The sequence below is a fragment of the Castor canadensis genome, chromosome 4 (genome assembly GCF_047511655.1).
Source record: "Castor canadensis chromosome 4, mCasCan1.hap1v2, whole genome shotgun sequence".
NCBI lineage: Eukaryota > Metazoa > Chordata > Mammalia > Rodentia > Castoridae > Castor > Castor canadensis.
The window spans coordinates 178,993,443-179,017,758 of record NC_133389.1 but is presented as its reverse complement, the minus strand read 5'-3'; the positions used below and the strand labels follow the sequence as shown (position 1 = coordinate 179,017,758).

The window sequence follows — 24,316 nt, the reverse complement described above, 5'->3', positions numbered from 1 at the left end:
AGCAAAAACAGAAAAAGTTTTTACATCAGTAGACAGCAACCTGTGGGTCACCTAGGTAGACCAAAGATTCAGGGTAACATGTCAGCACCGTGTAATCCAGCCACTGACTATGGAGAGGCAGAGGGCAGTGTCTGGACAGGACAGAGCTGGGAAGTGTTCTGCTAAATATAGCTCCTGGCTCAGGAAGGTGGCTGAAAAAGGTTTGGCGCCCTCGGTGACTTCTGTCACTTCCTGTTACTCACATCCTGCTGTTCTTATGTGACTCTAGCCCCTGAGTCCCCCATATACTTTTCCCTGAGACAGACTGCTACTAACAGCTGGGATGTGCATAGACAGTGGACTTCCTCACAGAGCATCCAAAACATGGAAACAGATACCATGAACCAAGCTCCTGCAGGTGACTCAGTGGAAAGAGACCCAAGGCAAATCCAGGCCTCAAGGCTTCCACGCAGTTCCACAGCTCTGCTGCTGCCCTGTCCATGGCCACAAAAGGGAACCCAGATACCACAGCTACCATATGCTTCCTTCAGTCTCAGGGCAGCCTGGGGACAAGGAGAAGCCCCATCACAGCTGGCAGGTGCCACCCACAGCACAGCCAACACAAGGCACTCTGTACCTGATCCTTCCACTTCCCCAGAAGCTCAGGAAGCCCAGGGATGGCATTATGACACCCCTAAGAGAAGGTAGGTCATATGTAATCTATCCAAAAGACTCTTTTTAAAGGAACAAAAAGTAAAATAAAGCAAACAAATGAAGTTCTACCTAGAAATGAAGGACAAACATACTGGTGTTACTTATCAATTCCGTATTTTGAGTCTGATTCATTAAGCTCTGAAATGTGTTCCAACGTGGGAGACCTGTAGAGTTGAGTCGCCAAGTGGGTGGGAGGGAGGCAGTCTGATTCAGAGGTGGTGTCCCAGAGGTATCCCCAAGAGGGGGCTGGTAATAGTAAACCAGCATGCAGAAGAAAAAACACAAACAAGCTTCTAACAGGGAGTCACGAGGAATAACCTAACTGTCCAAAACCAGGGAAGGTATGACATGTTCACTTGATGAAACAGCATACTGCCAATCAAAAAGGGTGATGACTGATGGGCACAGACAGATGTTCATGATGTAATGAATTTAAAAAGCAGGTCATAAACTAGTACATATGACTGATACTTTCTCAATATATAGATATTGATTGATTGCCATAGGACAAGCCCTAAAAACTATTTGAATATATCAAGATTTCTCAGTCTTGACATTATCTTTTAAGTCAAATAATTCTTTGTTGTGAGGCTGCTGCCCAATCCTGTAAGATTTGAGGGGCTGAACAGCATCCTGGATCACACCTGAGGCCAGCACACGCGCCCTACTTCCCAGCTGAGACAGCCCAGTGTCGTCCCCCAAAGTCCTCTGCAGGTCAATCTCTCCTCCCGCATGCCCACCCCTATTCATGTTTGAGAATCCCAGGTCTACATAATAGCACTCATTTCTAGAATCTCAGTTGTAGGACTTTTGAGTAGTTTTTGTTGGCGTTATTTTAGCAACCTAAAATGAACATGTAACTTGTATTAAAGAATAATAAAACAGAAACTTAGCATCAGTAAAACATTACAGGTGTTTTTGCTACAGTACAGCATCTGAGTTCCTTAAAACCCTCACATTCTGCAAAGTGTACAAGGAAACAGTAAAGAATCTCACAGGGAAAGAGAATCTGGCACCAATGCTCAGAATTCACTCAACCCTAACCAAGCACCAAGGAAACAAACAGCAATCCTAGATTTTAAACAACTTAGTACAACTTTCAAACCTTGAAAAGGTGAAGAAGCTTGATGGATAATTTGTGGCTGAGTCAAGGAAACAAGGGGCAAAACGCACAAAGAGCAAAATACACCAAGCAGGGCCAGGCAGCACTCAGGCCACCCTGTGAGGGGAAATGAAGCCAAAGGTCCCGAGTCCAGGGAGCTCCTCCTCGGCTGGCCATGTCCTGAAGTGAGTGGCCACAGCTTTTAGCCACTGGGTCAGAGTCCTTCTTGTTAGAGAAACACAGCACAGCACAAAGGCATGTACTTGGCACACAGAAAGAACAGTAAGCTCATACACATTCAGTGATAATGAACTCCAGCCAATATTCCCCACAGTGGGGCTACAAGGGGAGGCATGGCACTGGGTGGGGGATGGTAATACATTGGCCGTAAGTCTGACAGTCATCATGCTAACATATTTATCTACTTTTCCCTGGCATTACTGGATGGTAAATCTATACATACAACTGTAATATGTCTTCAACTATTACTACTGCATTCTTAAAAAAAGGTGAAGATTTCAAATGCTGTCATCAAGAGGCAAGCTACAGGATTAAAGAAACAAAGCAAGGACCTTCCATCTGAGACACACCTCTCCAAAGCCTCAGTCACACATGGCCCTCTCAGAACCAGTCTAAAGATGAGGTTACAGAATAACTGCAAATGCCCATCGCTGGAAGCCCATCTGTTCCAATCTCATTTCATATGAGAAAAATGAATGCCCAGAAGACCCATGACTTGCCAAGGCTATGGCATGTGTAAGGCAGAGCTGAGGCCAGAAGACAACTGGCTATGTGGTTAGTCCAGGACAGGCCAAGATCCATGAGGTTCCTCCTGAAGGGACTAAGTGGCTGCCTGATAAACCTTGTGGTCTGGGGAAGTTGTGTGTACTGGCATGTGACCCTGGCATTCTAACACAGACTGTCGTTGACTCTGGACCAGAAAGGAGACAGGACCCTAGAGAAGCACAGCTCTTCCTCTAAGTTCCTGCTCAGAAAGCCCAACCTCTGTAACTGCTGAAGGTATACTAAGACCTAGCCCACCTTAAGTCACAAACAGGTCGGGGCGGGGTGTGGCTCAAGTGGTAGACAGCTTGTCTAGCAAGTGTAAGGTGCTGAGTTCAAGCCCCAGGACTGTCAAAAAAAAAGAAAAGATGCAAAGGGGTACATGGGCACAGAGCCTTCTAGACATGAAAAGCCTGTGTGGAGTAAACAGACATGGTATCCTCAGAAGGATGTTCAATCCAAACTGCCCTGGCCTCTTTTAACTCAGTCCAGGGACTGTCACCTGTAAGGTATCCAGGTGGGCAAGTAATCTGCACAAGGTCATGTGCTCAAAGAATGATCCACCTGCCCACATCTATAACCACCCCCTTCCTCATGTTAGTTGAATGCATAAAAATGGTTTACTCTTTCCTTCTGACCAAACTTGCAATGGCCTCCTTATTCCTCTAGTACGTCAAGAATAGTACAAAAGTGAAAAGAAGTCATTCCAACTACAGGATTAAACATTTTAAAAGACCAAAAGGAAAAGGGTTCAAAATACTTTATCCCCCCATTGGACAAGACCTGACTCAGAGGGCCTAACTACCTGGGCCATAGACACATCATCAGAATTGTGACTAGCCACAGGAGGAGGGCCTAGCACTCAGGAGCCAAGGGCAGCAGCCCTGACTCAGGAGTAATCTCCCCTTGTCATAGCCCAGCTATGACAAAGTCCCATATCAGTGGAGGAGACAGAAGAGCTTCCCAGAGATGCCAAGAGACAGAAACACAGCAACAACAAACCAATTAACCCAAGAAACTGAATTCATTATCAAAAGGTGTTACCAAAAACTTTCCCAAAAAAGAAAACTCCATACCTAGTTTCACTGGTAAATTCTAGCAAACATTCAAAGCAGTAACACCAAACTTAAGCAAACTTTATCAGAAAACCGTGGTAACCACTCCCCTTCATTTTCAATGAACCTAAGGACAAAAACCTGACAAAGAAGACATGAAGACAAAGCAAGAGAGAAGGAGACATGAAGAAAGGAGCAGGGAGTGGGGGAAGAAAACTATTCCCATGGATGCAGATGCAAAAGCTCTTAACAAAATGATAGTGAATCCAATCTAACAACAAATAAAAGGATAAAACATTATCAGCAAATAGCACTGTAAGGCTGATTTAAATTTGCCCAGTTAATTTGCCTTTGTAATAAAATAAACGGGGAAAATCTGACTGCTTCAACAGATACAGAAAAGCACTATAAAATTCAACACCCATTCGTAATGAGACTTTTCAACAAACCAATAAAGAATATCCTCAGCTAATAAAGGACACTACAAAAGCCTACATGTAACATATGCTTACATATTAGCAAAAAAGAAATAAAACTGCTATAAATTCCATTCAGTTAATAAGAGATAGGAAATATAAACTACATGGGAATGAGTCTACCATAGAGACATCAACGTCTTTAATGAAAACTATGAAACACTGCTGGCACAACTTAAAGAAGATCTAAGTAGAGAGCTATAGCATGTTCATGGGCTGGGAGACGATCCATTTTCCCCAATTGCTCCATAGATTCAACACAATCCCAATCAAGGTTGCAACAGGGGAGCCAAGTGTGGTGGCACACAACTGTTAACAGTTATGATTTGAGGCCAGCCCAAGCAAAAAGCTAGTGAGACTCCATCTCAAAATCAAGCCAGAAGTGGTGGCGCACACTTGTAATCCCAGTTACTCAGGAAGTGAAGGTAGGCTCTCGGTCTGAGGCTGGCCTGGGCAAGGCCTTATCTATCTGAGAGACAAGCTAAAGCAAAAAGGACTGGGAATATGGGTCAAGTAGTACAGTGCTTGCTGAGGCCCTGAGTTCAAACCCCACTACCACCACACACACACAAAAAAAAATCAACAGGTCTGATTTATAGAAATTAACAAGTTAATTTTAAATTTTTCATAGAATACAAAGGACTTGGTATAACCAAGACGAGCAAGGGAGGGAAGGAGGGAGGGAGGGATTTTAACACTGACTTCAACTGTAAGCTACAGTAACCAACAGCATGCATGGTAGGTTAGGGAAGAGTACACATACAGCGGAAGAGTAACAAATGTAAGGCCAATGGATTCTGACCACGGAGATTGCAATTAATGCTGCAATAAATGCGACAACTGCAATAAATGCTGCTGGGAAAGCTAAGCCCCATGTGGGAAGTGTGAGCGCCAGCCCTTGCCTCCTATCACACACACAAACAAAACAGTTGTACAGCCAGCATTTATAGCCTAACTGCAAAATACAAAGCAACAAACTTCTAGAAGAAAGTCTTTGCAGTACTGGGATAGACAAAGATTTCCTGGGTCTGAAGAAAAAGGTTACAAATTCAATTTTACCAAAAGACTTCTATTCTTTTAAAGATGTCACTAAGAAGAGTCAAGCCCAGTTCAGTAGAGAGAAATATCACCTCAATCCAGCCACTACACTGTCCTGCCTGAACCTTAAGACTATTTTGACTGAAAGACTTCAGGTGACTAAAACTTTCAACCAATGAATTGGCTTCAGATGCACAAATCCCAACAAACGTAAGTAATATAAAATATAAGTAATGTGAAATATAAATAATATGAAAACAAGGCAACATGTCTCCTCCAAAACGCAACTACAACAAAGGATTGAATAATAGAAAGTGGATGAAATTTCAAACAATGGACTCAAAAGAACAAAGATAAGAATGATCAATGAAATCAAAGAGGACATGTATAAGCACCTGAATGAATTCAAAGAGGATATAAATAAACAGTGGCAAAAACTCAAAGAGAATTCAAATAAACAGCTTAAGGAAATAAGGAAGACACTGCAAGATATGAAAGCGGAATTCAATAAAGCTGCAGAAATCATGAAAAGAAAATCAAACTGAAATCCTAGAAATGAAAAGTTTAGTACCCCAAATAAAAACTCAGTTGAAAGCCTTATTAACAGAATGGAACAAGTTGAAAACAGAGTATCAGGGATCAAAGATAAAGTAAAGGAATTAGATCAATCAGACAAAGACAAAGAGGGAAAAAAATCTAAGAAAATACAAATGGAATACACAAGATTCTGGGACACCATCAAAAGACCAAGCCTACGAATCATGGGAATAGAAGTATAAGATGAACAAGCTAAAGGCATAGATAACATACTCAATAAATAGCAGAAAATTTCCCCAATGTGGAGAAAGAGAGGGCTGTCTAGTTACAAGAGGCTTTTAGAACACTGAACAGACAAAATCAGAAAAGAAACAACCTTAGTCATAGTATAGTTAAAACACTAAAGAAAGAATAGTGAAAGCTGTAAGAGAGAAGTGACAAGTCACATACAAAGGCAAACCCATCAGAATAACAGACTTCTAAATGCAGAAACAGAAATGCTAAATGCTGGAGGGCATGGAATGATATAATCCAAGCATTGAAAGAAAATAACTGTCAACCTAGGTCAATGTATCCAGAAATCCTTCAAGTTTATCCTTCGTAAGTGTAGGGGGAAAAAAAAACCTGCCATGATAAACGAAAACTAAAGGAATTCGTGACCACTAAGCCGGCACTACAGAATATACTTATAGGAATCCTACATACAAAAGAGGAAAATAAATACAACCAGGTAATACAGGAAGAATGAATCCCATCAGATGAAAAGATTAGCAAATGAGCATTAGGAATGAAGCAAACATCACAAAAACAACAAAATGGCAGTAAATACTACATACCTTTCAATACCAGTACTGCCAAAAAAGCAGGGCTGGGGGTGGGGGGAAGGGAGAAAATACTTTACAACACAGATATCACACAAAAGACTTATCCAGAAGAAATAAAGAAAACAACCACACACACACAAAAAAAAAAAACAGCCACAAATGATTCTAGCATATATTTCACCAAGGAAGATATTCAAATATGGCCAAAGCACATGAAGAGAAGCTGTTGTTAGCCATTAAAGAAATGGAAATTAAAACCACAGCGAGGCAGCACTCCACAGTTAACAAGGCATGTAACAAGACTGACCATACTAAGTGTTGACAAGGATGTAGGGTAACTCTAACGTGTACAGGGCCAGAGGGAATCAAACTGGTGTATCACTCTGGAAAAGCTTGGCAGTGTCTTAAAAGTTAAATATGTGCCTACTATATGCCCCAGCAACTCTGTACTAGGTATTTAGCCAAGAGAGAAATAAAGCATGTTCACACAAAGACTTGTATGCAAATACTCAAGGCAGCTTTATTTATAATAGCTCAAAACTGGCAACTACCCAAATGCCCAACAACAGGATAAACAAATTAGAATAGCCATACAACGGCCTCCTACTCAGCAATAAAAAGGAACACGTTATTGATATACCCAACACGAAAACTTTCAGAACCATTATGCTGAGCCAAAAAAGGCCAGACAGAAAAGTAAATACTGGTCAGTTGCCAATGGCTCACACCTATAATCCTAACTACTCAGGAGGAAGAGATCAAGAGGATCGCAATTCAAAGCCAGCTCAAGTAAATAGTTCACGAGACCCTAGCTTGGAAAAAGCCCTTCACAGAAAATGGCTGGTGAAGTGGCACAAACTGTAGGCCCTGAGTTCAAACCCCAGTCCTGCAAAGAAAAGTACATACTGTATTTATTATTTGATTTGTGTAGTAGTCTTCAAAAATGCAAACTTACAGGCCAGGCATGGCAGCTCACAACTGTAACTCCAGCTACTTAGGAGGCAAAAATTGGGAGGATCGAGGTTTGAAGCCATGCAAAAAGTTAGCAAGACCGCACATGAACAAATAAATCAGGTATGGTGGTGTGCGCCTATGGGCCTAGCTACTCAGGAGGCTATAGGTAGGAGGATAACCATCCGAGGCCAGCACCACACTTTCTCACACACACACACACACACACACACACACACACACACACACACAAAATACCTGCGAGACCCTAAAAACAAATAAAGGGCTAGAAGCGTAGCTCAAGTTCACAGTCCTGAATTCAAACCCCAGTACCATCAGGAAAAAAAAAAGCAAACTTACTTAGAATGACAGAAAACAGATCCATGCTTGCTTGGAAAGTGGTGGAGAGAGAACAGGATTATAAGGAGACTTTTGGGTTATGGAAATGTCTGTTATCCTGACTATGGTGACAGTTTGAGCATGTGTGTGTGTGTATGTAAGTGAAAACTCATCAAACTATACATTTTAAATACTGCAGCTTATTGTACTTTTATGCCTCAATTAAGCTGTGAAAATATTTTAATGTAAACATATTTTAGTGCACCAGAACATCCATTAAAGAACAGTGTGCACCCTTCTCTGAATGGCTGGCATGACCATTCAGCTTATCATCCAAGCCAGGAAACATTGTACAAGTCAAAGCAGGAGCTAAAAATAACAGTGCTATGGATCTACAACCATTTGTGTGAACTGGCACTGCCCAGGCAAATCAGCACATAGGCCCTGGGCACGACAGACACCCAATCTTTCTTGTGTGACTGGGCACTTCCTGCATGAAGCAAGCTTTACAGACATAGCAGTGCTGGCAGCAGCCTGCTGGCCACTGTGTGCCGTGCCTTGCTTTACACCAGAGAAAGCAGTCCGGCTCCCAGTTATGACTGGGTGCAGGGCAAATACCAACACCCAGGCTCCAAGGTCAGTGTCCCCTTGGTGCCTCTTCTTTTGATGAAGAAGAAATCAAAGGATATGGCACAGGGCCACCCCCACTCCTATCTTCCAAATGTCTGATAATCCTGATCCTCCCTCAACAGACCTTTGCAGTCTGCAAACAATTGGCCCACAGAGAACACAGTGCCAACTTTTCTAAGACAAAGTCCAGCAGGGATGAAGGTGGGTCTGGCCCAGCCCTGGGAGCGGCTCTGTGCAGGGCACTTTCTACACAGGCTATCGGGAGGGACACCCTCAAGTCCTCCAGAGTTCCTGCTGTCCTCTGCTGTCTAAACAAGGGCAATCACTTTGAGTTTTCCCTGAAACCAGGTTCTCAGCTGTGGAGGAGGAAGAAACCCTGAGAATAAATAGCACAAGCTCCCTACCACAGAGCAGGGAATTATCTTAATGTGGTAACAAATCATTTCCAAGAAAACAACTAGACTGCACAACTGTACATACTCTGAAATACCAGGCTATCCTAGGGACAGGGACATAGCTTTTTTTTTTTCCACATAATTTCCTAAAGAATGACACCATTTTTCTAAATTTCAAGGTAAATCTCAAGGACTTGGCTTATTTACCTATTTTGGTAAACACACTTTTACCAAAGAACACTCGGTAAAGAACAACTACTGTTATTAATTTCCCAGGCACTCTAGAAAAAACTCAATCAGATCCATATACCTTTTCTACCTGTCTTTTCTCAGAGAACTCTTTCCCTCATAAAAGTACTGGAGTCAAATGACAGTCACTTGACTGTCCACCATTTGTTCTATCATTTGTAAGTAAAGATAAGAAGTATAACAAGTGTTATACACACACAAATTTTCATACACATGCACGCATAATAGTGTGGTGAAACACCTTAGATTTCGCCAGTGCCAGCCCTACTGACGATCTGAAAACAGCCCTCTTCTCCCCAGACTCTAACCCACTCCACAGTCACAATGAGTTCATTGCTCACCAGCTGCTGGCTGGAGAGGCCAGTGTCTCCTTGTTTGCCTGGAATGATGGTGACAGCCAACCCGAAGCCCTCACATAGGGGATCCAGCTTTCAGAACAACGGTGGCTCAGTCACGGATGCTGCCTTCGACAAAGCCCCACACTTGGTAAACACACAGCCACCAATCTGGCACAGGGCTGGCTCCTTCCTGCTTCTTGAGATGAACAGAATGGATTATAAAGCGTAGAACGCTCTCCAAGCTCCTGCTTCTGTCCCAGGCAGGTCTTGGGCACCACAGCATTTCATTAACTCAGTCCTACCCTGGGCTGGTCATGGGTGGCAACCTTGTGCCCAACCACTGTACCAGGTGGTGCTTCCCCAGTGTGCCGCGGTTGGCAGGACAAAGCCACACATGATGGAGGGCTGGCACATGAGCATGTGGGCAGGTTTCCCTGGAGCCCTGCACTCAGAGCAGGGAGGCCTCCCATAGCAGGGAGTCAGGAGGCAGAGCTGCTGTCTGACAGGGGCTCTTGACTGGCAAGGCCAAGACATTTTGCATGCAAGAGGATTCCAGGGACCCACAAATGTGGTTCTGCCCATCTCAGACCAGGGACGGCAGTCAGGAACTGGGGAATCTCTCATGAGGGGAAACCTGCCAGTTATAAAGACTTTCCTTTCTCCAAGCCAAAGTGACTGGCTCGTGGGTTTTGTCCAGGAAATATGTGAGATCCAAACAAGCTGAGAAGGAAAACCAGTGTTGAAATTTAGTTATCTGGATAAAGGCCACAGTTCCTCACAAAGGAGCAGACCTGACCACCCCAAAGGCTGACTTCTGGGAACTGCTGAGAAACTCAGGGCCATAGTTTCACCCTATTCAGGCCAACCAAGGAGCTTCCATTCATCCCACAAGTATAAGTGTCAAATAGACACAAGTTAGAACTGAAAATATCACTCCATTGCATTACATGGCTTCCTCATAAGCTATCTTCTATGTTTTTATACTTGGTTTCCTTTAACTTTTATTTTTCCTGGATCTGGGGGTTACAGCCTGATAACTCTTGGGTTGGTCAATCTAGGTTGTCAACTTTACTGGATTGAGACACACCTAGGAAATTGGTATAGCACCCTCTGGATGTGTCTGAGAGTGTTTCCAGAGACAACGAGCCTGTAGGTCCACAAACTGAGTGGAGAAGAGCGGTCCTGAATGTAGGCGATACCACCCAACAGGCTGGAGGCTGGGATGGCATAAGAAGCAGAAGGAAGAAGTCTACATGAGTATGCACACTCAGCTCTTACTGAGCAGGTACTTTTGTTTTGTTTTTGCTGCTGTCCCCATTGCCCACAGACTCCAGATTCTTCAGCCTTGAACAGGGGTTTGTACCTGTGACTGTCCACACTGCTTCCAGGCCTCCAGCCTCAAACTGGAGCTTCATCCCTGGTCTCTCCTGTACTGAGAACCAGCTTCCTAGACTGAGCAGCTGCTGGCTTCCCTGGCCCTGCAGCCTGCAGATGGCCACTGTGAGACTATTCCCCCTCAGATGATATAAGTCACTCTAATAAATTATAATATACATACTCTTATAAACTTATAATTAGACATGCTCTATTGGCTTTGTTCTTCTGGAGAACCCTGACTAACACAACTCTTAAGAATAACTTTCCTGCCAGGCACTGGCAGCTCACACCTATAATCCTAGTTACTCAGGAGGCAGAAATGAGGAGGATCAAGGTTCGAGGCCAACTCAGGCAAACAGTTCATGAGATCCTATCTCAAAAAATACCCAACACAAAAATAATGGCTGATGGAGTGGCTCAAGTGGTGTAGCACCTGCCTAACAAACATGACGCCCTGAGTTCAAAAACTCCAGTACTGCCAAAAAACAAAGAATTTTCCTGATATCCACTCTTTGGCTACAGATGCTATTTTTTAGCACTATCTATAAAGCTGACTTCATTTGGTATTCCTATAAATCACAGTAAGTGTTCAAGTGTGAGCAAGTTAAACCCTATTACTTTCCTGGTGCAGGGATGAGTGGCAGGGGAAATGAAAACTAGTAAACATGTTCTGTGTACTTCTGTATTGACCTAACACCCTGAAACAGATCCTGGTATCACCCCCAATTCACGGATTAGAAAACTGAGTCCTAGGAAGATGAAATCTCTTGCCCTAAGTCACAGGGCTAATAACAAGACTTCTTAAGCTGAGCATGGGAGGGGGTACCTATAATTCTATCACCAGGGAGGCTAAAGGCAGGAGGACTATAAGTTCAAAGCCAGCCTGGGCCACAAAGCCAATTTCAGGACAGCCTGGGCTACATAGTAAGCCTCTGTCTCAAAAAACAAAAAAACAAAATAAACAAACAACAAAAAAAAAGAAAAAGGAAAACATTCTTTGTAACATACCTCATGAACCTTCTGGTACCATACACTATAGTATTCCCTGGGAAAAAGAAACCTTCAGCGCAGATACAAGAACTCCTTCCTCTCCAAGTACAGCAGGGTGTTACTGCAGAGTAATTGTCACAATGACACCAGTACCAAGCTGCCAGATCCCTACTCCAGCAGCTGTACAGTGTGGCCTTATAACCAAGTTCCAGCAGGAACACATCAACAAAAGGGCCATGCCATATTTTGGGGACATCATGCAAAAGTTGCCACCCTTTTTGTGCCACGGGATCCTTTTGGCAGACCAGTAAAGCCTTCTCATAATGTCTCTAAGTACAGAAAATAAACTACTTTAATCCCAGCACTCAGAAGGTGGAGCCAGAAGGACCAGCCTGGGCTACAAAGCGAGACCCTGTCTCATATTAGTTCATTAATTAATTAAAATACTTATGATTGTAATAGAAGCCCATTTTAGCAAAACAGAGTCACAATTACAGAACCCTTTGGCAGGAAGGTCCATGAACTTACACTATAAACCCTTGCTAGGCAACACAGTCTCTTCTTCCCCCCTCTCCCAAAAGGAGACATGGTGGTGACTGGTGCTCTGACAGCCACCCTAGACCAGGAACATCACATTGTGGAAAGACCTGAATGGCCCTATGGACCCACCATACCAACAAGGGACAACCTCCCACAATCACACCACTCTTACAAGCAGCTGTAATGTATCAAATGACGGCCTCCAAAAAGTCATGTCCACATTCCAGAAAAGCAATTTGTGAATGAGATCTTATTTAGAAAAAGGGTCTCTGACGATGTAATTAGGTTGAGGAGTACATGAATGGCCCCTAAGTGTGACGTGTGTCCTCATAACACAGGAGTTAAGACACAGGATAGAAGGCCACATGAAGACGGAGGCAGACACTGAAGTGAAGCAACCACAAGCCATGGGAGAAGCAGCAAGGCAGTCTCTCCTACAGCCTCAAAAGGGGGGAAGCCCTGCCAAACCCCTGACTTTGGATTTCTGGCCTTCACAAGTATAAGAGAATAAATTTCTAGTGTTTCGAGCTGTGTGATAATTTGTTAAGGAAGCCACAGGAAACTACAACAGCAGCCAAACCTAATCAATCAAACCTAATTCTAATACACACTAACTGTATGATTTTTCTACCAATACCACTATGAATTTAACACAAACACCCATTTCTGTGTTTAGTACTGTCTATGGAACACAGAAGCAGCCCTCTGGACAGATATATCCCAGATTTAATTTTGTTCAATTTACACTGTAAAATTAGGTATTTTCAATCCCAATTATTTGGCCAATACATTTTCCAGAAGTTAAAAATAAGACCTGTCCTCTCCTTCATTCTGTTCTTATATGACACCAACAACTATTTGCTTCTCATTTTTTGCCCTCTTTCCACACTCCTCTGGTTCCTTCAGACTAGTTCCTCATCCTCACAAGTGTGTTGGCAACTCTTCTCCCCTGGCTGTCCACACCTCAGGCTGCCTCTCTCCCTTCTCCAAGCCATGCCACTTGCACAGCAGGTGTCCCATCCAACTTTCTGCTTTTGTGCTGCCCTCCACCAGCACAATCACCTAATCCAGCGTCCCCTGGTCTGTCCATTTCCTGTCATCAAACACAGCCTGGCTTCATGAATTTCTTTTTAAAGTAAAGGCTTTGTGACATGCTAACCAGAGATTCTGAGGGGTTAGGACACATGAAAGTTTCAATTACTATCTATCTAAAATAATGACAAAGTAGTACTCATGCCCATAAATGGAGCTAAAAACAAGTACCACCTGCAGCATGAAGAAGTTGTATCTTCTAAGCCTGTGGGGCAGGTGAGACAGAGAGGACCAGAGTGCAAAGAGGCTGCTTTTGGGGCCAGCTGCACCCTCTCCAGGGCAGAAGGACCAATCAAGGGAGCCACACTGCAGGGGAGGCCATGCTCACTGCCCCAAGTGTCCCTTTCCTGATCTCAGATGTTTTTCTAGCAATATTTTCAACTGGACAGCCAAACATTCTCAGTTCCTAATACTGAGAGTGAGGTGATAAAGTTTAACTAGTTAACTGTGACACATCAAACAGTGAAGCACCTGCATTATAACAACAATCATCAGACTCATGACACAGGAAAGTTTATGATGAAATAACAAATAAAGACAACACAAAATTACACCATACTGATGTATGTAACATATGTAAGTTCAATGTTTGCCTAGGAAGAAGTCTGGAGGGAGCAAGAGAAAACAGCTGCTGAGCAATGTGGGGACATTTCTCCCTGTGTTTTAAATTTCCTTTGAAAGCATTACTCCAATCTAAATGCTTTTAGAAATAAACTAATAAAATGGCCTACACAGGAGACCTGGTATTTGGAAGGTACATACTGTGGTTTCCCAAGTGAAAGAATGCTCCCAAAGCGGGCAGCAGAAGCTCAAGTCTATACTCAGGAAGATGGCAGTTCCTGGGCAAAAAGTTTGAGAGACACCATCTCAACCAATAAAAGCTGGGTGTTGTGGCTCATGCCTGTCGTCTCACCTACAAAGGAGGTGTAAATAGGAGGATCACAACCTGGTGGCCCAGGCATAAAGCGAAACCCTATACAAAAGATACTTTAAAAAGGGCTGGAGGCAGGGCTAAAGTGATACAGCAACTGCCCATCAAGCACAAGATCCTGATTCAACCCCAAATACCACCCAAAAGAAAAAGAAATGCTCCCGAACTCTTGCTCCCTGAATTCATCTGCCTCAATGACTCTTCCCACGCACCTGTCACTGTAAAAGCAACTGAGCCCCAGCAACTGAGCCGCTTCTTTCTTGCCACTCCTGTTATGTTCACGCCTTCTGCTGTCTTGCTTATCACAGGGTACTGTAATTGTTTCTTTAACATCTAAGAAGCTGTGAGAAGTCGCCCAGAGCAGACACATTTCTCCACCCCATACACACTTCAGATACCCAGTACAGAATCTGCCACACAACATCAGACTGATGAAAAGGAAAACAAGTTTTTCTAGAATTTAGTCTGTTTCATTTCAGAAGCAAGGTAGCCAGCCTGACTTGCCATCAAATGATTTCTACATTCCCCAGGGACAAACAAGATGTTTTCCAGCTGTCACACTGGCTTCTGTGCACACACAGAGCACTGGAGTGGCCCTGTGCATCTGAGTTGCCCACCCAAACAGCAGAAGCCCCAGCCCAGGAAAGTCCCCAGGGATGAGCATCTCTTCATCGGGACACCAAGCAGAGACGATCCCATACAGCTGGTGTTATGCTGAACAGAAAGGAGCAACAGGACCTACTTCTAGCTCACGCTCAGGCACAGTCGCCCCAGGTACTGGGGGCCCCAAGGTGCAGAGAATCCCTGGCCTCCCTTGGACTCAAGCTCCAAATGCACAAATAAATCACTATGGACTCACAACCAGTTCAGCATCACAAGTGGAATAATGTACCCTAAAAAAGGGTCTCAAATTTGGCTGTACCCCCAAATCCTGGAAAGTTTTGAAAAATCATCCATTTGTAAATCAGCTTCAGAATCTCTGGGGATGGTGCCAGAAACTACTTTTTTTAACTTCTAAAGAGTGCTCAGCCAAGCTTGGGGACTACTGCTCTAAAGAAACAGATGGCAAGAACTGGCAGAGTAGCTCAAGTGGTAGAGGACCTGCTTAGCAAGCATGAGGTCCTAAGTTAAAATCCCAGTCACTGAAAAAAAATGAGAAGATGCAGACAACAGCTTCCTGACCACAGCAGGGCTAGGAAAATTTAATGTGAGCAGCTTCATACTGTCTTTGAGAACTGGTCAGGAGCTCCAGACCAGCAGGACCTGTGGTAGGGCAATCCCTAAAAATGGGATTGACTGGAGCAGGGCACCCGAGGACCAGATCCACAGACTGCATTGGGGAAAAATTATGGTGTTTTCAAAATGGGCAGAACATGACTCTTTTTAATGATTTTTACATTTCAGGTATATTCCAGAAAAACTTGTCTTTCCTCTTTAAGGTTCAACCCAATTGCACATGCTGCCATGACCAGAGGGCTAACAACAAACACTACAACCAGTGTGCTTTAGGTATGCTAAAATCTGCAGCAATTGTAGTGACTGTTCATTTAGATGTTATTATTTGGCAAACACAACAATTGTGCAATATTTAATTTAAGAAATGTAAGAATGCCACACTAGAAGAAAAATTTCCAACTAGATACCAAGTGACATAACAAATTAATTTGATTTATTGCTTTTAATCCACACACTGAATAATCAGTGAGCACTATTTCCTTGTAAGAAGGTTCTGTACTTCCAGAGAGAGACAAGAAAGGGAGGGAGGAGGGAAAGGAGGGGACGGAGGAAAAGAGGGTGGGAGGAGGAAAAAAGGAAAACATATAACCCTAGTCCTGCTGTCTAGGGTCTCTATGTAGTAGAGAAAATATAGATCCTGAACTTTCAAAGACAAGAACCCTGGTTTCTCTTCCAAGTCCACTATCTGGTTTGCCTTCCTTATTCCCCATGAGGATACAAATTTGATAAGAACTCCTCTTCATGTCTGCTGGACTTCTGACCTCAAACACAAATCACAGCATGCTGCTTAGGGAGGCCCTGAAAAAACACCTGCTAAAAATCAACAAATGAATAACCAAGCAAAGTCCCCAAAGAATAAAACAAAGCATATAATCAAGGAGACAGAAAATAAAGTCATAAGAGGACTCGGGCAACAAACTTTGTAAGTTACAACAGATAAGCTGGAGGCATGGCTGAAATGGTACAGCACCTATCTGCCTAGGAAATGCTAGACCCTGAGTTCAAACTCCAGTACTGCTACAATACAATAGCTAAAAACCAAGCATTTTTCTTTATGGTAAAAAACATTGCCATTCAAGTACATGAAGCCAAGAGAAAAGTGACACAAAATAGAAAGATGTGCAAAAGAACCAGATACGAGTTTTCAGACACAGACTTCAAATATGCTGAATAAATTTAATGAAGTAAAAGCTGTCACTGGGGACTTGTGGAATGGAGCTTAAAATCTTCAAAGAAGCTCAGATGAAAATCCTAAAATAGACAGATAAAATAATCAAAATTTAAAACTCAATATATGAGTTAAAAGCAGATAAGAAACACCAGGCCAGTCATGGTGGTTCATGCCTATAATCCCAGCTACTCTGGCCAGCTGGAGAAGAAAGGTAAGGATTTACCTAGCACACGTGAGGCCCTGAGTTCAATCCCCAGTCACACACACACTAAAACATGAAAAGAACAGAAAAATATACTCTTAAAAAGAATGTAAGAATTTATGAGACAGTGAAAAGGCCTAATATACAAGCTACTATATCCCAGAATAATGAGACTTAGTGAACACCCTGCTGGGTAGGGTGGGAGGGGTCCTTTTCTAATACTGAGCTAATTTATTGATGTCAATCAGTTACAAAAGGTTCTCATTTGTTGGGTGATTGATGACTACACAGTTTTCACTAACTAGTTATTTGTACCAGGCACACAATTTGAGAAGAAGTTGTGGAATCTGGAAAATACTACTGGAATAGTGGGGAAGCTAGATGGGATATGCAGAGCAAACACATCCATCCATTCTGCCTGTGTGTGCAGGATAAGACCAGCTGAAGGCAGGCCCAAGCACAGGTTCCTGCATTCACAGGACTGGTTAAGTGATAGGTTTTGCGTTTGGCCCACAGGGGATTAGAAATGGAAAAGATCATAAAGCATGATGGGGTTTCTTGTTGGGAGGGGGGAGTTGGTGGGACTGGAGTGGTGGGACAAGCACTCAGGGCCTTGTGCTTTCTAGTCAAGTGAACTACCACTTAAGCCACACCTCCACCCATAAAGCATGAATTTAATTTATTATTTTTTTATTGTTTTATTATTCATATGTGCATACAACGCTTGGGTCATTTCTCCCCCTGCCCTGACCCCCTCCCTTACCACCCACTCCACCCCCTCCCTCTCCCCCCCACCCCCTCAATACCCAGCAGAAACTATTTTGCCCTTATCTCTAATTTTGTTGAAGAGAGAATATAAGCAATAATAGGAAGGAAGAAGTGTTTTTGCTGGTTAAGATAAGGATAGCTATACAGGGAGTTGACTCACATTAATTTCCTGTGCGTGTGTGTTACCTTCTAGGTTAATTCTTTTTGATCTAACCTTTTCTCTAGTTCCTGGTCCCCTTTTCCTATTGGCCTCAGTTGCTTTTAAGGTATCTGCTTTAGTTTCTCTGCGTTGAGGGCAACAAATGCTAGCTAGTTTTTTAGGTGTCTTACCTATCCTCACCCCTCCCTTGTGTGCTCTCGCTTTTATCATGTGCTCAAAGTCCAATCCCCTTGTTGTGTTTGACCTTGATCTAATGTCCACATATGAGGGAGAACATACGATATTTGGTCTTTTGGGCCAGGCTAACCTCACTCAGAATGATGTGCTCCAATTCCACCCATTTATCAGCGAATGATGACATTTCGTTCTTCTTCATGGCTGCATAAAATTCCATTGTGTATAGATACCACATTTTCTTAAACCATTCGTCAGTAGTGGGGCATCTTGGCTGTTTCCATAACTTGGCTATTGTGAATAGTGCTGCAATAAACATGGGTGTGCAGGTCCCTCTGGTGTAACCTGTGTCACAGTCTTTTGGGTATATCCCCAAGAGTGGCACTGCTGGATCAAATGGTAGATCAAGGTTTACCTTTTTAAGTACCCTCCAAATTTTTTTCCAGAGTGGTTGTAAAAGCATGAATTTTAAACAAAGAAAATCCTTGTATTGCCAACAGCCCCAAGACCCAGAACTCACTGGCTCTTTATGGAGGCAAAACTCCTCCATATGGGGCAAGTAGACAACAGAAAGGTGACCTCGAACATTCCTGTCTGCCCCATATTCCACATGCCATCTGAATGCCCATGGAATGAGCCTCTATCCCACGATGATTCTGGGGAACCTCAGTTTTTATCTTTCTCTGCTCCTTCCAGCCCATCCTCAGATAAAAAGACAGTTTTCAGTGCTCACTTCTGCAGCACATATACTAAAATTGGAACAATACAGAGAAGATTAGCATGACCCCTGCTCAAGGATGACACGCAAATTCGTGAAGTGTTCCATATTTAAAAAAAAAAAAAAAAAGACAGTTTTCAGAGCACTAACATCTAAATAAATGGAACCAAGAAGAAACCCCCCTGGACTATCAATATACACTTAATTTTTAAAAATGAAGGGCAGAAAGGCATCTTTTTCAAGGGTGGGTACCAATGGGACAGGGATGGACACAAGGAAAGGGGGAGTGAGGTGAATATGGTAGATGCATTTTGTATCCATAAATGAAAACAGAAGAATGAAACCTGTTGAAATTGTTCTAAGAAGGGAGGAGGTAGGAAGAGGGAGAACTATGGAGGAGGTAAATCCAACTAAGATATATTGTAAACACATACATAAATACCACAATGTATCCCCCTATACAATTATGATATGCTAATAAAGTCACTAAAAACTAAACAAACATTTAACAATAATAATAAAATAAACAGAAGGCCCTCAGTGCCCCTCAAAATAAAAAAATGATGGGCAGGAGTCAGTGCCTCTGCCTGGGTGGAGGGCTGCCATCATCCCAGACTATTCCAGATGAATGGAGGTCCAGCAGCAGAGACTTCCAGTAGGGGCTGGCCCTGCAACCCCATCAGGAAACACTTGTCCATAGGGACAACATGCAAATTGAGGTGCTTTCCAACTGGTACACAAAACTCACGATGTAACCCTGGAGTATCACAAGTATAGCACCATGCTATTTGTTCCACAATTTTAACTAAAATATAATTTACACAAAAATCTACCTTTTTAAATGTGTAATTCAGTGGTCTTAGCATATTCAAAAAGTTTAGGATATTTCTAATTTTAGGATATTTCGTCACCCCCCAAAAAATATCCCAAACCAATTAGCCCCACAGCCCTGGCAACTGCTAATGTTTCTGAACTTATAGATCTGCCTATAGATTTATTGTGGACATTTCACATACATGAAATCATAACATACGTGACTTTTTTGTGTCTGGCTTTTTTCACTTAGCATTAACACTTTCAAGGCTCATCCAAGTTGTAGCATGTATCAGATCTTCACTGGTTTTTCAAAAGTTTTTTCAATTCCATTCTAAACTTTGTACTATGGAAATTATCAGAAATGCATAAAAAGATCTGGTACAAGTGAGACTCACAATAATATTTTGTAAGGAAAACTGAAATGTCAATGGTAAAAGATGGGTGAACAGACATAAACTTACATGATTACAACATTAACAACATTTCCAAAGATAAAACGTAGTTGATGGGAATCAGATAAACCAAAGCATACTGCTGGGTATCTTTGGACATTAACAATAGGGCTGGTTTAAATTTCCTATTTATATTAATATACTTCAAATTTTTCTTCAATTACTTCAATGATGAGTAAAGTAATTTGGCTTAAGTAACATTTTTTCTATTGAGTAAAAAAACAACCTTTGGAATGTGAGCAGAAAGATACTCAGTTAAATTCAAAGTCCCTTGTGCTTTCATTTATATATGTGTACAAATGATAAAAAGTAAAAATAAGCCAACTCACAAATTGCTAAAAAAAAAAAAGTTATGCAAAGCAGAAAAATAACACATAAATGCAGAAACTGAACTAGAAAACAGAGAAAGGTGGGCACAGTGATGCCCACCTGCAATCCGAGCATTGAGGCTGACGCATGAGGTCGCAAATTTGAGGCCAATCTGGGCTACATAATGAATTGAAGCACAGAGCAAGACCCTGTCTCAAGAGAAGGAGAAAGAGGACGGGAGGGGAGGGGAGGGGAGGGAAGGGTAGGAAGGGAAGAAAAAAGTGAAAATCATCAATTATCTAAGAACTGGTTCTCTCGAAATGTTATCATTCACTGGTAAATGGATGGAATTGGAGAACATCATTCTGAGTGAGGTTAGCCTGGCCCAAAAGACCAAAAATCGTATGTTCTCCCTCATATGCGGACATTACATCAAGGGCAAACACAACAAGGGGATTGGACTTTGAGCACATGATAAAAGCAAGAGCATACAAGGGAGGGGTGAGGATAGGTAAGACACCTAAAAAATTAGCTAGCATTTGTTGCCCTCAACGCAGAGAAACTAAAGCAGATACCTTAAAAGCAATTGAAGCCAATAGGAGAAGGGGACCAGGAACTAGAGAAAAGGTTAGATCAAGAAAAATTAACCTAGAAGGTAACACACATGCACACGAAATCAATGTGAGTCAACTCCCTGTATAGCTATCCTTATCTCAACTAGCAAAAACCCTTGTTCCTTCCTATTATTGCTTATACTCTCTCTTCAACAAAATTAGAGATAAGGGCAAAATAGTTTCTGCCGGGTAGCGAGGGGGTTGGGGGGAGAGGGAGGGGATGGGGTGGGTGGTAAGGGAGGGGGTGGGGGCAGAGGGGAGAAATGACCCAAGCATTGTACGCACATATGAATAATAAAAAAATAAAAATTAAAAAAAAAAAAAGAACTGGTGCTCTGAAAATTTTTAAATGCTAGGTTTTAAGAAATTTGGCAAAAAAAAAACAAGCTTAACAAAATCAGTAATGAAAAAGGAATCTGACCAAAGATATAGATGTTTAAAACCACTAGAGCACATGCCACTCAACTCTGAAGGTGTGGAATTAGAAAGAATGTAAATTACAGAAATGGACTCACGAAGTAAAAATGCTGGGACGTATGTGGGCATAAGGAAAGGGCGAATAAGAGTGAATATGGTGGATGTACTTTATAATCATATATGAAAATAGAAGAATGAAACCTGTTGAAATTGTTCTAAGGAGGGGGAAGGGAGAAGAGGGAGAAAGGTAGAGGGGATAAATCTAACTAGGATATACTGTAAGGACATATATAAATATCACAATATATCCCCCTGTACAACTCTCATATGCTAATAATGTTTTTGAAAAAGTAATAAGGCAAGAATAATTAAAAACCAAGGAATAAACCATCAGGAAAGTGACCAGTCACAGTCTTACCTCCCTGAGAAATCTTCATGACAGGGTACTTGAAATAAGTTCTCCCATACTTTCAAGAAACAGCCAATCTCAAAGCTATACAAAATGTTTCATAATACATAAACTCATGGAAAGTTACTGAATTTTATGAAGCTAGTTTAATTCTGAAATCAAAACACAACAAAAACAACCAGGCACCGGTGGTTCACACCTATAATCCTTGATACTTGGGAGGCTGCCAAAATTCCAGGGCAGTCTTGGAAAATAGTTTGCAAGACCCCATCTCCAAAGTAACCAGGCCAAAATGGACTGGAGGCATGGCTCAAGCAGTAGAGCTCCTGGTTTGTAAACCCAAGTCCATGAGTTCATACCCCAGTCCCATCAAAACACACACACACACACACACACACACACACACACACACACACACCCCAACATAATAAAAGCATATGTACTGATGAGAATTTTCGAAACACAAAATTGCAGAGAAAAATTTAACATTATCAGGAATGATTTACTATTAGAAAATACAACCCAGGCATGGTAGCAGCCTGCAATCCCAGCCCTCAGGAGGTAAGAAAAGCATGAGTTTGAGGCCAGCCTGTGACAAGGTAGGTTCAAGGCCAGCCTAGGCTACACAGGGAGACCCTGTCTAAACAAACAAATAAATAAGCAAAATGTCTCTCCCCAGCCAGTAGGTAAAAAAATAAAATCCATGGAGAAAAAGTACAAATACTCCTAGTAAAACAGGGAACAAAATAAGAGAAATCATCAGGAAAGCCTGACTAATAAATAAGCCACAAAGTAAAATCAAGAGCAGTTACATCAACAAGATAAGTACAGGTTTAAATAGAGGGAAATGTCATTTTTATCAGTAACATCAACAATTAATCCAGATAAAGCAAAACCTAAAAGGACCTCAAACTAATACCTACCTAAAATCTTCAGATCCCAAACATGAGGAAAATTAACCACCAGATATACTGAACTATAAAAGAATAATTCTTAAAATTAGGGAGCAAATGCTTTCTGTCTATGAGATAGTTTAAAAATAAAAAATACATATTTTAAAGATGCTAATGCTGAAATTATACAGATAAATTCTAAAGTCAGCCTATGAAGCCAACATTATAAAAATCATACAAGAAAATGCTGTATAGCCATTACACAGTATTATGCATATTTCGACCACCCAGCATGAGGAAATGTCTATCAAATATTGTCAAGAGGGAAAAAACAGGTGAAAAGAAATCAGTATGGTTTCACCTGGGCGCCAGTGGCTCATGCCTGTAATCCTAGCTACTCAGGAGCCTGAGAAAGAAAGGATAGTGTTTCAAAGCCAGCCCAAGAACACAGTTCTCAAGATTCCATCTCCAAAATTACCAGAGCAAAATGGACAGGGAGTGTGGTAAGTGCAAAGCCCCGAGTTCAAACCCCAGTTCCACCAAAAAAAAAAAAAAAAAAAAAAACCACCAGTATGATTTCTAAGTGTATGTAGGTAAAGACACAGATATACAGAAATAAAGTCAAACACTCTTGAGCTGGAGGTGTGGCTCAAGATAGAGAACCTGCCTAGCAAGTATAAGGTCCTGAATTTAAAACTCAGTATGAAAAAAAGACAAACTCTCTGCAGTGAGCAGCTGGCTGCCTCTGAGAGGTAAGAATGACTATGCCCTTGGAAATTTTCCTGAAAGTACTATAGGGCTTTTAAAAATTAGGAAGGGAAAAAAATTCAATGTAATAAACAAAAAGAAATATACCAAAATACTAATACTATATGTTACAGTGGCTGAATTATGGCAGCTTCTCAATTGCTTTATAATACCTCCCTGTATTTTCCAAATTTTCTACACTATCACAAAAAAACTTTAAAGAACTGTATAAAACTGTTTATATATAAGCCATAATATATTAAAATTTTTCACTTGGGCTTTCTTGTTTTGTGCTTATATTACCAAATTCTCAGTTGTTCTCCAAGAACTGAGAAACTACAGCTTTATTTCCAGCATTAGATTCAAATATTACCAGGAACTGTTCCAATCAGAAAGAACAAGATGAAAATATCCGTTATTTGAATCAAAAAGGAAAGCAAATGTGGTGAACAATCAGAAGCATGAATTAGAGTCTCACCGTGAAACTGTTGTTGACGTTTTTGGTGCTGGATTCAGCCACACTGGCATCTGTCAGGTCCACCTCATCAAATATGATCGACTGGAGAAAGACAAACACAAACTCAGGCACACCAAGACAAGAACATCACAAACTGGCCAGTGCTGTCCACCATTCTCCCCATCCATCCCCACAAACACAGGGTCCTTGAAACTGTGGCATCTGATCAATAAGTCAATGTCGAATTAGTGCCTTCATCTTAACTGCTTCTCATGCAGAACATGGATCTCACGGGGGTATTGCATGATTTTGTTTTAATCCATGGAGTTCATTAGTAATTGCATTGGAATCAAAAACAAAACAAAAAGTGCTGATATTTCTGTATTTATTCTTTGTACCAAATTCTACCATTAATACCAGTGTTTCGCTTTTA

The 24,316-nt window shown here is 41.8% G+C and overlaps 1 protein-coding gene and 1 non-coding gene across 6 annotated transcripts in view; one reads left to right on the top strand and one right to left on the bottom strand.

Moving 5' to 3' along the window:
• The window catches only part of Dgkd (diacylglycerol kinase delta), a 93,264-nt gene that overhangs the window by 43,938 nt on the left and 25,010 nt on the right, over positions 1-24,316 (bottom strand). For 4 of the 5 annotated variants that reach the window (XM_020178799.2, XM_074072030.1, XM_074072031.1 and 1 more), the window contains exon 3: positions 23,905-23,985. In XM_020178799.2, the coding sequence (XP_020034388.2) occupies positions 23,905-23,985 (81 nt within the window). Of the gene's footprint in view, positions 1-9,413; positions 16,709-23,904; positions 23,986-24,316 lie in introns of those variants that run through there. The other variant, XM_074072033.1, reaches the window with a different exon arrangement.
• On the top strand, positions 18,777-18,883 carry LOC141422790 (U6 spliceosomal RNA). The gene has a single exon (XR_012447514.1). It is a non-coding gene; the product is annotated as a U6 spliceosomal RNA (small nuclear RNA).